General features: G+C 41.6%; 1 protein-coding gene across 1 annotated transcript in view; it reads left to right on the top strand.

Annotated features, from left to right (window-relative positions):
• Window positions 1-14,386, top strand: part of LOC145396027 (enoyl-CoA delta isomerase 3, peroxisomal-like) — a 25,760-nt gene extending 11,374 nt beyond the window's left edge. The window contains exons 4-5 of the mRNA XM_080269491.1: window positions 5,025-5,215; window positions 14,296-14,386. Of these exons, the coding sequence (XP_080125617.1) occupies window positions 5,025-5,215; window positions 14,296-14,386 (282 nt within the window). The remainder of the gene's footprint in view (window positions 1-5,024; window positions 5,216-14,295) is intronic.
• The last annotated feature ends 132 nt before the right edge of the window (window positions 14,387-14,518 follow it).

The raw sequence follows: 14,518 nt of genomic DNA, 5'->3' as shown, positions 1-14,518 counted from the left end.
CATGGTGTGAAGGAGTTAATAATCGGTAGATAATGCTGCATTACACCTTGTATTGCTGCATCAGATAACAAGCTTTAGAGAGGTGGTGATATCAAGGGCTGGCTCGTGAGAGAATTACAATAACGTGACAGATCAAACATTAGTGCACAGCCAGAAGTATCCAGCACAACACACTATTGCCTTGTTTTCCAATTTGTAACTATTTTTTTTTTTTTTTGGTCGTAGGACAAGATCATTCTGAGGTGATGAGAGGGTGCTGAGGTTTTTGGACGGCCATTCAAACCTAGACCGGCATGGAGTCCAAGCAACAAAGTATAAGAGATACCGTTATTATATCCACCAATTGCACAACTATAAGATACATTTACCTTTTGTGCACAATCATTTTAAATAGCCTTTTCATATAGAGATGCCATAAAACATTTGACTTGACCGTGACTGTATACAGGGAGTGTATACCGAGAGGAGGATAATTATTTAGTCTGGACACTGCCATGTCATAGGTTGCATTTGTTATTAGTTCCAGAATTTATTACATGTAAGGGAAGAGACTTTCTTACACAAACATTACGAGGAGTCAAAGCCATCCAGATTAATTCTGCGTCCGAAGTCAAAATATACTAATAAACACAAAGATCTGGCTCTGCACTAATGTTTGAGCAGTATATTTCTCTCACGAGCCAGCCCTTGTTATCACAACTGTAAAGCTTATCTGACGCCGATATACAAGGTGCAATGCAGCATTATCTACCGATTATTAACTGCCGTACGTCATGCCCTGAATGAATGAAAATAGACAAATCACTTGACCACAACTACGCATTTCATTCTCCCTCCCATACTCACGGTCCCTCCCCTCCCCCCCCTCACTCCACCCCCGCACCACTGCTCGTCCCCCCACCCACCTTTCCTTCTCTCTCTGGCCCCTCCCTTCCAGCCCCTATTACTCCACTGTGACTTGCCACGCATAATGGAGCCAGCCTGAGGCAATGGGCACCGGAGGGTAGGTTATTATTTATGACCACGACTGTATCTCCTACGTATCCTTTTATCAATGCATGTATCCTCTCTTATCTACAGTATATGTATCATGTCTGTCTTATGTATATCCTGTTACCTGTGTATCCTGTCTACATCTCCAATATTTCTTTTCTCTGTATCTTAAATTTATCAGTGCATCTCCCATGTGTTTCTAAATATGTATCCTACCTGTATGTGTATCCTCTATATCCTATCTCTTATCTTTGCATGCATCTTATGTGCATCTTCAGCATACCCTCTTATCCCTGTATCCTATTGTACCCATGCACCTCCTATATCTCTAAGCATGTATCCTGTCTGTATCTATGTGTCCTGTCTATATGGCAGTGTGGCACCCTGACCACTGACCTACCCTTCTACAGTACCAACCATTCTTCCGATAAGGTTATAGTTTCCATCCGTATATCGTATCTCTATCCTTCCTAGATTCCTATTCATACCTGTGGCTTACCTCAGTACAGGTTTGTTACCATCTCTTGGCATCGCTGTATTTATCCCTATGTATCTGTGTATATTATAGATACGTGTATCATATTTATCTGTGTATCATATCTATCTGTATCCTGTCTATGAATATGTATGCTGTCTGTATCTTATCTTTGTATTGTTGGAGGCACAGAAGGAAGAGTGTTGACATCTGGCCACTATCATACTAATGTGATGCATCGTGGCACCTCTTCCTTGCCGACTTATTTTGCTTATTTTACGTTTACAATTCTGTGTGCTATTTATATTATTATCATATAGACACAATGTGCACCAGTAGCATGCAAGAGGATACTGAAGTGTAATTATCTATATCTATATACCTAGACTACTTCCCCCAAAGAAAGAGAGGTAGCTGAGACAAGACGACACACTCCCAATTTACTCACACACACACACACACACACACACACACACACACACACACACACACACACACACACACACACACACACACACATTTATTCGTATCTTAGCTGCAAGGGGATAAGGACAGATCCTCACCGCACCACACCGCACGAGGGTCAACTATGTAGCGCAATCAGCAACATCCGCAGCACGGCTTGACAGCAAAGCTGGTTTTCCCCTGCCACATCATCATGGATCCTTCCTCTTACCTGCTCCTGACCTGATCATTTGATCAGACCAACTGCTGGAGAATATCCCCTCAGCGCCACGATTGAAGCCTTCTCCAAACAGAGCCTAGAACACTGCCCAAAACAATGCTAGGAACATGTCAGGAACATGCTAGATAAATGCTTCCAAATATGTCACAAACATGTTCGTAAACTTGCCGGACTATAAAGCTTCGCAGTGCTGCAAACACCAGTGATGACAGCATGTCCCCGAACAAATTATACGGGTTTGAACGTCCAAACGAGACATTTCGAACATGTATGCAAACATGTCAGAAGCAATATTCTTAACATGCTCCAAAACTTGTTACAGGGTTCGTGTGGACAGGGCCTTATTCAAGCACAATTTCTCTCCCGTCATTCCTATCATGTGCAGCCACTCTTCCTTGCTCAAAAGACATCCCTCTCGCATCTAACGCTCTCTTTACACTGTTCATCCATCGTATTGGTGGTCATCCTCTCAGCCTTACATCTCTAACATCCAATCCAGTTATGTTTTTCACTAATCACTCTTCATCCATTCTCTCCATATGCCCAAACCATCGCAACACTCTCTGCTCTACTCGATCAGCCATCTCCTGCATAACTCCAGCTCTCTTCGCACTTCATCATTTCTCACTTGATCAATGTACATCACTCCACACATACTCCTCAAACACCTCATCTCAATTACATTCAAACTTATCCTCTCTGTTACATCCATATTCCATGTCTCAGCCCCATATAATGCAGTCGGTACCATTACACCCTCATACAGCCTTCTCTTTACATACATTTTAAGCAAACGACATCTAAACACATTTTTCATGCCTCCCAGCGCCTTTCCTACATCATTCATTCTAAACTTCACTTCTACATCTATGCTTCAATCTCTAGCAACATGTGACCCTAAATACTTAAAACACTCTACCTCTTCAAGTAACTCGCCATTCAAAACAAAATTCATCCTCTACCATCTGCCAACCTCGCACACTTCATCATTTTACTCTCATTTTCATTTACCCTTAATTTCCTCCTCTCACACACTTCCAAACTCCTCTACCAACTGTCTCAGTCTCTCCTCTAAATTAGCCACCAGTGCAGCTGATTCAGATTCCACTCTCTACCATCAACATTCACCAGGCTCAAACCTCCACCAAATACTCTCGCATTCACCTCCCTCACAACACCATCCATATACACACTAAATAACCAAGAAGAAATCACACATCCCTGTCGCAGCCCCACTCTCACAAGAAACAGATTACTCAGTGTTTCCCAATCTTTCATACACTCTACTATTTACATAAAAACTTATCACTCCTTTTAACAACCTACCATCAAGTCCATACAGTCCCAAAACAGTCCTCAAAGCCTCTCTATCAGTTTTAGCATACACTTTTTCTAAATCCATGAACGCCCAAAAAAGAGCTTTTCACACACTGTCTCACAGCAGACACCTGATCCACGGATCCCCTCCCTCTTCTAAGGCCACACTGTTCATCACCAGTCACTCCCTTTGTACCCTATCTAACTCTCCTCGTTAATACACTGCCATACACTTTACCTACAACACTCAACAGTAATGTGTTGAATAAATCGCTAAGGCATATGCGTTAAGGAATACCCAAAGTCACTTGCTGGGCGACCCCATATTCAAGTTTAGTAAGCATATGTTTATTATTTTTGTTTAACACAAACTTAACTCTCAGATTTGTCGTGTATGCCCATGTTTTCTTGCCATCAACAGCGTAACTTCCTTCATGCTGACTTCACACAACCTATACGATGTTAATGAGGCTGCACTTTCATTTCACCCCCCCCCCTCTCCTTGACCCCCCCGTCCTTGAATCGGATCCCCCCGCCTTTAAATAGCCCGTCCTTGATCCACCTCTCCCCCGTCCTTAATCTGCCACCTCCCCAGTCCTTGATCCCCTCCACCCGCATCCCTGATCCGCCCCCTCCCCCTGCCTAACTTAATCTTTATCATGACAATCTCTCTCTCTCTCTCTCTCTCTCTCTCTCTCTCTCTCTCTCTCTCTCTCTCTCTCTCTCTCACCAGGCCACCTTCCACACCACCTACATAACTGACGGTGTAACTCCAGACGGGTGCTGTACATTTACGTTCCCTCGTCTCATGGGCTACACCAAAGCAGCAACCACACTCATGCTGGAGGAAAAGGTAAGCAAACGATTGTTTCCGTCTTTGTCTTTTGGTCTGTCTCTCCTTGTCTGTGGTCGTTTTGTCTGTCAGTCTGTCTGTCTGTCTGCCTACTGCCTGTCTGTCCGTCTCTGTCTGTCTCTGTCTGTCTCTGTCTCTGTGCCTAGGTTTGTGTCTGTGTCTCTGTCTGTCTGCCTATCTGTCTGCCTGTCTGTCCCTGTTTGTCTGTCTGTGTTTTTGTATGTATTTGTGTGTCTGTGTCTGTCTGTTTTAATAATTTTTCTGCATGCAAGGTATTATCCGCTTCCATATGGCCAGTTCGCTACCTTAACTTCATTTTGTTCCCTGTAAAATATAATGATTCTGCTCCGGATATCACTTGTAGTAAATGGATTAGTGAAAGATATATTTAACTCGTGTAGTTCTGATATTCGTAAGTGGTGAGTTATCTTTACAAACTGCCAGATCTAAGACGGTATTATTGGAGCTAAATCAGGCTTCTAAGCACCATTTCCTTAGCGATTTGTTGAGGTGTAGAATAAAATCCCTAAGGTAAGAGGTGTAACGAAATTTTTACTGCGTAGAAAACTGTCCTATTTCTATGCCTGCATTTCAGTTAACAAGTAATGGAGTGTGACGCCCAGAATAAATCACAAAAGAAAGACGTGTTAGGAAGTTTATACTCTCCATAAAACTGTTGTATTGCTACGCCTGCCTTTCAGTTGACAAGCGATGATGCCTACAACTACGGCCTAGTGACGGAGGTGCTGCCCCACTCCACCTTCCACACCGACGCCCTGGCCAGGCTACACGCTGTGACCACACTCAAGAAGGCTTCGTTTATCCTCACTAGGTCACTCATGAGGGTCGAGATGAAGAGCCTCCTAAATGAGGTATGTGACTATGAGGACCTGTACTGGATGACTTGCAAGCTTACACACACACACACACACACACACACACACACACACACACACACACACACACACACACACACACACACACCGCTCGCTGGTGCAGTGGTAACGTTCTCGCTTGCCATCTGGTAGACGGGAGTTCGCGCCTTGCTCAGGTTGCAAAAAGTTTCACTGACGAAGTGGGTGGTTACTGTCCCCCTTGAGCAAGGGGACGGGTGTGTGCGTGTGTGAAGGTCACAGCCTTGCCCTTAGATCGGACTATATGAGCTCTCAGTCCCCTTCCGGGAGGGTAAAAGCTGACGATCACGATCATCAAGTGATCCTGACCGACCCGGTGAATTACACACACACACACACACACACACACACACACACACACACACACAGCTACTTTCTATATTCATTTATTAAAAACTGGTTGCCTAGCATGACCACAGGCATCTGACGAGGCTCTAGAAGGCATATATACCAAGTCACTCATGAGGACGACATAATGATCTTAAGAAGGTAAATGCCTAGGAATATCAGATGTGTTTTCTAAGCATTAATTTCCTCGCCAGACCACACAAGACTCAAGAAGGGACTATTTAGTCTAATCATTAGACTCAAGGCCTCGGGTCCTCGTCGGTTAACCCCTTTACCACGGGGATGTTGGGAATGCGCCGTGCGTGTCCTGCGGGGATAATCGTTCTCTAACTGACTTATTAAAAATATTTACCAAAAATCAGTTATTAGTCCTAGAATATTACAATTACATAAGCCTATTACACATACCTTCAGCTTTCTCTTGGTATGTTTGTTGAGCCTTCATAGACTACTGTAGGACATGTGGAGACTTCTGAAGTTGGGTAACGAAGTCTCCACTTTACACTTCCCGATACCCCATAATATGGTTACCACTGCCTGATATTATCACTACAAACACTATTCTATGAATTTCAGGTAGTTTGTAATCCATATTAAAAAAAAAAACACTGTGAAAGCAACGTAAATTACGAGCGCATACGAGCTTTTCACCCGCGCTCGTTCCCCGATGTTATTCTGAGGCAGAGCTGTCATATATTATTCATAAACACACACTTTATATTCCTAGTATTTTATTACACTCTTTATTATATACATTATTTATCCATAATTTTCTTTCAGTACTAGTAGTTTATTTTCACTCCATGCATTCACTTTCTCGTTCAGTAAAGTAGCATAGAGAGCGAGCTTTCACTTTCACTTTCATTACCCCAAGTATTTATACACGCTAGGGCATAGCTTTCACTTTCACTTTCATTACTCCAAGTATTTATACCCGTATTCTTATATTACTAATTATTTACAGATGTATTTACATTTTCTAATTTATTTACACTATTTACATTTCTATTTTATTTACACTGTTATGCACTATCACTTGCAGTAACTTATAAAACTATTTTCCGCTGTTCAGTTATATTTACATTCATAGCTTTCACTTGCTATTTACACATTATTCACACATTTACATTTCCACTTGCATTGTATCAGAGTCACCAGAAAGATCGTAGTCACAGTCCATCATTATCATTGATAAATTAGCCAGTTCACGTTCCACAGCAGAGTCACTTAGCCCTTTACCCCTTCCCACACGAGGTTTAGTAGGGGTAGAGGTCACAGGGCCCTTTGCAGTGGGCTAAGAAGTGGTGGAATTGGACAGGCGCGAATCCGACATGGTTTCACCTTGAAGGACGACAGTAAACTGAATGATGTGGCCTATGGAGATTGAAGGGTTGACAATGTCAGCATGGTGACAGCTGCTAATTTATATGCTATGAAATGATTGGCAGGAAATCTAGACAATACTTGATAAATTAAGTAGTTCCATTTTTTTGTGTGTGTGTGTCCGATTCTGGGCATAGGCTTCACAGCCTGCTCTCAAGGCCCAGTAGTTCTCCTACATACCATACACCTCTCTACATGTCACCACTTTGGCACTAACACCCACCGTCCATATTGAATACATGCTAGGGCTGTCTCATACAAGACTGGTGTATTGGTATTAGCAGGGGTATTTTTACGACATGTCGGCGAGTCTTCTCGTAGATCAGTAAAGTCTTATTTCATGAAATTCAAATCCTTACACTGTTCCCTGCCCCAGTTGGGATTTGAAGCTGGGTCCGGTAGGACTGCAGGCCACCTCTCTATCGATTGAGCTTCTCTCTTCCTTTCTTATATATATTTTATTACGAGAATAGGTCATACGGCATATTTCAAGGGGCGACCCCATATTAGCAAATGAGTGCACGTGGGGTGTTGCCAGGTGATTAGCCCATTCCAGATGGATGGCAGTACTCGTATCAGTTACCTTTTCTCTTTTATATATTATTTTGTATAAGAATGGCTGAAGAGTGTAATTGTAAATCTGTATAAAGGGAAGGGTGATGCCCTGGCAAGAGGAAATTATAGAGGTATAAAGCTTTTAGATCAGATAATGAAGGTAATGGAGAGAGTTTTAGAAGGTATGATTAGAGAAAGAGTGAATATTGATGAGATGCAGTTTGGGTTTATGCCAGGTAGGGGGACCACTGATGCTATATTCATTGTTGACAGCTTCAGGAAAAATATATTGGTAGGAGAAGGGATCTTTATTTTGTTTTTGTTGATTTGGAAAAGGCCTTTGACAGAGTCCCTAGAGAGGTGGTGAAGTGGGCAATGAGAAAGCTTAGCTTGGAGGAGTGGATGGTTAGGGTGGTTATGGCTATGTATGCGGGTGCTCACACCCAGGTAAGAGTGAATGGAGATTTGAGTGATGAGTTTTCCGTGAATGTTGGTGTGCATCAGGGGTCAGTCTTGTGTCCCATGTTGTTTATCATGGTACTTGAAGCCCTTTCACGTGACTTTAGAAACGGACTCCCGTGGGAGTTGTTGTATGCTGATGATTTGGTGTTTATTGCAGAGAACGAAAGGGAGGTGGAGGAAAGGTTTAGGAAGTGGAGAGATGGTATGGGGCACAAGGGTTTAAGGGTAAATGCAGATAAAAACAAAAGTGATGACATCTAGGGTTGGTGGCGATACTGTCAAAGACGAGGCAGAGTGGCCGTGTGCAGTTTGCTACAAGGGCGTGGGAAGTAATTCCATCTTGTGTGGTGCGTGTGATAAATGGGTGCATAAGAGATGTAGTGGTATCAAAGGTAGACTGCGAGATAATGCGATTTTATGTGTACGGCGTGTCGGGGTGAGCAGGTGGAGATTGTCAGACGTGAAAGGATTGAACTTGCTGGTGAATCTCTTGAGTGTGTGGAAGAGTATTGTTATTTGGGAGACATGTTGTGTGCTGGAGGTGGGGCTGGAGCTAGCTCTGTGGCTAGGGTGAGAAGTGGTTGGAAGAAGTTCAGGGAGCTCTTGCCTCTCCTGACATTGAGAGGAGTCTCCTTACGTGCTAAGGGGTCTTTGTATGCAGCATGTGTTAGGAGTGTAATGCTGTATGGTAGTGAGACCTGGGCAGTGAAGGAGGATGATATGTGCCGGCTCAGACGTACAGAAATGACAATGATTAGGTGGATGTGCAGTGCGTCCCTGCGTCCAAGGCCTGGAGAGGCTGGGTTTACGATGGAAGAGTTGAGGGGTAGGATGGGACTGGAGTGTATTGCTGTTGTGATGAGGAGGGGTAGATTGAGATGGTTTAGACATGTGGAGAGGATGGGGGATGATAATTGGGTGAGGAAGGTGAGAAGCGTTAATATTGGGGGTGGGGTTATGAGGGGTAGACCGAGAAAGACATGGGATGAGGTCATTAAGTGTGACCTCAGGGTTAAGGGACTGAACAGGGAGGCTGCAATGGATCGTGCAGCATGGAGAGCCGCCATTAGGTGACTAAGGCCGACACATGCAAGCATGTTGGAGCCTTTAAAAACGAAAACGAAAACAAAGAATAGGGCATAGGGCACATTTCAATGGATAAAATGAGTGGAAAAATCCGTCTAGGATTTGCGTAGTGCAGAGCGGCTGGGCAGGCAGGAGGAGAGGGTAATGGAGGGGAGGTAAGGAGTGGAGTCAAGGACAGGAGAAAAATGAATAAATTTTCAACAGTGGATGGGAGTACAGATCACATTAGCAGAACTGACTACAGCTGGACACTGGTAGTACTGATAGATGATACAAGCCAGCACTTGAAAGTCGAGGCGAATTCAAAATTACACAGAATCACAAAAGTGATGCCCCGCAGTATGATCTCTTGTGCCCGAGTGTCACAAAAGTGACGCCCCGCGGTTAATGGGTAAAGGAATCACCCTAACATCCCATCCCAAGCAATTTTTTTTTTTTTTTTTCCCAATTACACCTTACCATTCTCTGGTGATACATAAGTTACTCTAACAGTACCAAACTCAGTGCATGTAACGTTCAAAACATTAACAACCCCTACAAAATATGAATATTGAGGGAAGATAAGCTAGGGAGCTTCCTTAACTGATGAGGATACGAACCAAGAAAGATCCCCTTATATCAAGTCGGTTATGAAGGATGATATGAAGAACTCCAAGGTAAGTAGCCCTCAAATCATTAACCTTTCCACACAAGGGCAAAAGGCAAACTGAACGGTATGACACGCCTTCTTACGCTACGACACACCTGAAGAAGGAAGTGCTTATTATGAAAGTCACACAGGAGGGATGCCACAAAGAATAAGTTCCTCCATGTGACGTTAGGGAGCTTCAACATCAAATTATAATTACTAAAAAACATCCTTCCACTTTACCCACATGACTTTTTATTTTACTTATTTTTTGTTGCAACAGGACTATCTCCATAATATTAAAAGCACTCAAACAGTTAAGGGTAAATGGAGGTATCTAACTCCCTCTGTAAGCTTATTTGACCTCAGCTGAGAAGAGACGAGCCTTAAGATCTGGAAAGGTGGCAGCTGATTGGTTGTCTGAGTGCACTCATTATTTGCAGTGTTTTAATTATTTTATTGTATGAGTTACAGTAACCATTTGATGATAAAATTGTCCAAATAAAACATAATAAATTTATTTGTACAGTTTCATTTTAAAATGGGGCCTTAGTTAATCAGATGGCCTAGATTCGTGTGAAATTTTTAATATGGGGGCCAAATCAAAACATGCCCAAGTAAAGTCTTAAGAGTACTTTAATTTCATCCCTCTCCCCCCCGGCCAATGTTCAGGCATAGTAAGGTATATCTTATAACTGCTCCAACATTATGTAAAATCTAACCTGGTAAAACATAGGTATTCCAACGGAAAATGACTGATAGACACGGGTGAAAGTGCTAAATGTCATTGTCACTTTCAAAAATCCTGCAGCCCATACCTTGTCACAGTCCTGTAATTTGTAACTAAAGTAGATATTCGAATCTAAAAAAAAAAAAAAAAAAAAAAAAAAAAAACTTTGCCTAGTGATGATGCTAAAGCAGAAAACATAATACAAAGTGAGGGGACAACAAAACGTTCTCAAAAGAATTTGAACTTTCGTCAGCTTTTGACAAGTGGGACATCCCATGAGCGGCCAACGCTTCCCCTCCCCCCCCGTGTCTTTCATTCATTATAATTCAGGGAAAATGTCATATTTCATTTTCTATGTTTTACTAAGTTGACTTTTACATAATGTCCCGATAATGACATAATTTACCTTAATTTCCCAAAACATGAAAAATAAAATCAAGGAAGTTGATTGCAAAATTTTATCTGGACGTGTTTTGATTTGTCCCAAGAATTCAAACTTTCACACGAATCTAGGCCCCCACTTTTAAAGTAATCTATGCAAATAACTTTATAATGTTAAGAAGCAGGATTTGCCAGTTAGGTACTCGAGAAACTTCTCGACGTTTCCTGTTGTTTACCGTAGCTTCGGTACGAGTGAGAGTTGCCAGCTTGCCTGCTGTTTGTGAGAGTAGTTATTTCGTAAGTTGTACATTAATCTTGTGCTCTTTTTCTCAATAATGTTTTATTAATGTGATTGCTTGTTAATTTTGTAATTTAATTTAAACCAATATGGTAAATAATTCATAATGCTATGAACTGTAAGAAGACTTGCATGTTTGGATTGTCTCCGAATTGGTAACTGTTGTTGCTAGGGGCAGGTACAAGACCAGCACGTACTAGGGGCAGGTACAAGACCAGCACGTTCTACAATGTTGGAGAAGCTAGGAAGGTTATATAAGGTTGGAGAAGAGACCAGTTCAAATTTAGTTGGTTTTCAGTTCAGTTTGAGTGTAGTGCAGTGTCAGGGCGGTGAAGTTTGTATATTTTCTGTATTTGTGAAAACAGTGAAGTGTTGTCAAGCATTAAGTATAATAACAGTGAAGTGTTGGCAAGAATTAAGTGTAATAACAGTGCTGTCAACATCAAGTGTAATAGCAGTTAGTAAAGTTTGTATAGCTCCAGTGCTAGTGAGAACAGTGAAGTGAATTTGGAAAGCATTAAGTGGAATTATTTGGAAAATAACGACAGTAAACTTTAAGGGGCCAGTGTTTATTTTTGCCCCAGCTGATCTTCTGTACCGTACACCTAAAGGCTGACCATAGGAACAACTCACTGGGCAACGTCCTTCCTGTACTGTACTATTGTTGTTGGAGCCTGTGGCAGTGTGGGACGGGGACGTAACATAATATTTTATCTGGGCAATTTTTGTTGTCAAATGGTTATAGTAATAATTATAATAAAAATAATATATAATGCGTCATTAATAATCAGTGCACTCAGACCACCAATCAGCTGCCAGCTTTAAAAAGCTTAAGGCTCGTCTCTTCTCGGATGAGATCGAATAAGCTATAGTTTAAAAAATCTTCATGAACAAAATCACTTGGAAATTTGTGTGATCAAAAGTGCATGGACGTGGAAATTAATGAAAAGAATAAGTTATGCTGCATCACGGAAATGAAGGGACTAACTTTTAAATATTCGTCAGATAATAAGCATTTGCATAAATGTGACGTGTGTTGATTATTATGGGTTTAGACAAAGAAATCATTTTTTATTACTTTGATTATCATTATTACCTTCGCCAAGGAGGTTATATTTTCACCCCTGTCCATTTGTTTGTTTGTTGGTTGGTTCTTTGGTTTGTGAGCATGATTACACAAAAACTAATGGACGGATTTGCACAAACCTTGGTAGAAGAATGGGCCTTGACCCATAATAGTCTCCATTAAACTTTGGTGCGGATCTGGATAAAGGTGCAGATCCAGGAATTTTTTTTTCATTTTCTTTATCATTGCAAGATCAAGCGTTTTTCGACATTTTTGTAACTTTTTTCAGTGAATATTGCATGGATGTTGATGGCGAAGGTATGCGCTCTACTAAGTGCCATTCTAGTTACTACTGTATTACTTATTTTGTGGTTGTTACTAGTTTCATTATCGATAATTTAATTATTATTATTACTTGTTAAAAGCCCGGTTTCGGCAGCCCTCGCTTGATGTCAGTTCCCATCTTCAGTCAGAAATGAGTCATAGCTCGGGAACCAGTGGCCCGACTGGACTGGAAATTGTTTTATTCTTCAAGTTAGAACATTGTAACTGTATCTTGCTCTTAAAAAAACTGCACTTTGTGAGCCAGTTTTTGCTGTGTTACGGTAACAAACAAACATACCGAAATTGGATCACTATAAAATAGATTATTATTACCTCCGCCAAGGAGTTTATGTTTTCACCCCTGTCCATTTGTATATTGGTTGGTTGGTTTGTGAGCAAGATTACACAAAAATTACTAGACGGATTCCTACAAAACTTGGTACAAGAATGGGCCTTGGCCCAGAATAACCTCCAATAAATTTTGATGCGGATCCAGATAAATGTGCAGATCCAGGATTTTTTTTCAAATTCTTTAACATAGCAAGATAGGGCGTTTTTCGATATTTTCGTAAATTTTTCAGTGAATATTGCATGGATCTTGATGAAAAAAAAAAAATCAGGCATATTTAGGATGTTGGTATCTACGAGTGTGTACAGTTTGGTGCGGATCCATTTAAAATTCTTGATCTAGCGGATTTAAATATGCTTTTATAAGGGGGTAGTCGTTCCCGCTGCCGTACAGTAACAAATAGCGCTACAAACTTGCAGAGCTGTACCTAATAACAAAGGTCAGGATTACGTCATAGCTGTATTGTGCAACTGCTACATTCACAATAGCTGAAATAGACATATTTTGCAATAGCTGCATTTCACAGTTTTAGTGAGTTAAAAAAGTATGATTAAGAGTTATGGGTAGTTTAAAATTATAGTGTTACAACTTATAGGGTTATGAGTTTGATATTGGATTAGACCTGATTGAATTTAAAGGAACTACATGTTGGTCCTTGGCGCAGGTATGCTCTCTACTGGGTGCCATTCTAGTTATTATTATTATTACAAACGGGATTGAGGCATCTGGCAATAGATAGATAGATAGATAGATTAGTAAAATCTGCTTCCAAAAGATTAGATTTGCTAAGCCAACTCTGTAGCTTCTTGACTCCAGCACAATTGTTAACCATTTACAAGGGTTTATTCGCCAATGTAGAGTACAACTCTCATGTATAGGGAGACTCCCCATTTACATTCCATGTCAACAGGGTGGAGTCAAAGGTTTTTCGTTTCATTAACCCGCCTCCTCTTACTGGCTCCCTTCAACCTCTGTCTCTTTACCACGCTGTTGCATCTTTATCTCTTTTTTTTTTTTTTTGTCGCCACTTCAATGGTCACTGCTCCTCTGAACTGTATGCTTGCATCCCTCGTCTACTATGACAGGCACGTAGTACCCGTCTAGCAACAAACTCTCATCCTTTTTCAGTCCAGCTCTCTATTGCAAGAGTTAACCATTACTCCCAATTCAAGTATACAACAGGTCAACTCTGGAACTGCCTCCCTTTGTCTGTGTTTCCTACTGGCTCTGACCTCCAGTCTTTCAAATGCAGTGCGTCCAGGCATCTCAAAATGAATGGTTCTTGAATTTGGGTCTTTGTTATTTTGATTTTGTTTTCTTGGAGGTAAGAGTTTGCGGGCACTTTGCCGTAAGTTCCTCCAGCTACCCTTGCCTGGTTATGCACCTTGGACTACATCACACAGGCCTTTGTTTGGCTACAGGACACTTTTGCACCTCCGTTGTCCCAGGCCTGCTTGTGGATGCAGGAGTATTGAGGCTGGAGCTGCAGCGTCAGTCCTGTATAGCGAGGTGCTGGTGCAGAGTCCAGAGGCTTCCTGAAACACCAACATATGACGCTGTTTTTAGTTCTGCCTAACACACTTTGCACGACTTCCATACACAGTTTCCATACGCGGTTTCCTTGCCCGTTTAGTTATCAGACAGAGGAAGTCTTGACTGATCTGTCTGCCA

The sequence above is a fragment of the Coenobita brevimanus genome, chromosome 34 (assembly GCF_032717465.1).
Source record: "Coenobita brevimanus isolate Jiangsu-jjx chromosome 34, ASM3271746v2, whole genome shotgun sequence".
Classification (NCBI taxonomy): domain Eukaryota; kingdom Metazoa; phylum Arthropoda; class Malacostraca; order Decapoda; family Coenobitidae; genus Coenobita; species Coenobita brevimanus.
Note: the sequence above shows the minus strand (reverse complement) of the source record. Positions and strands in the feature narration are given on the sequence as shown.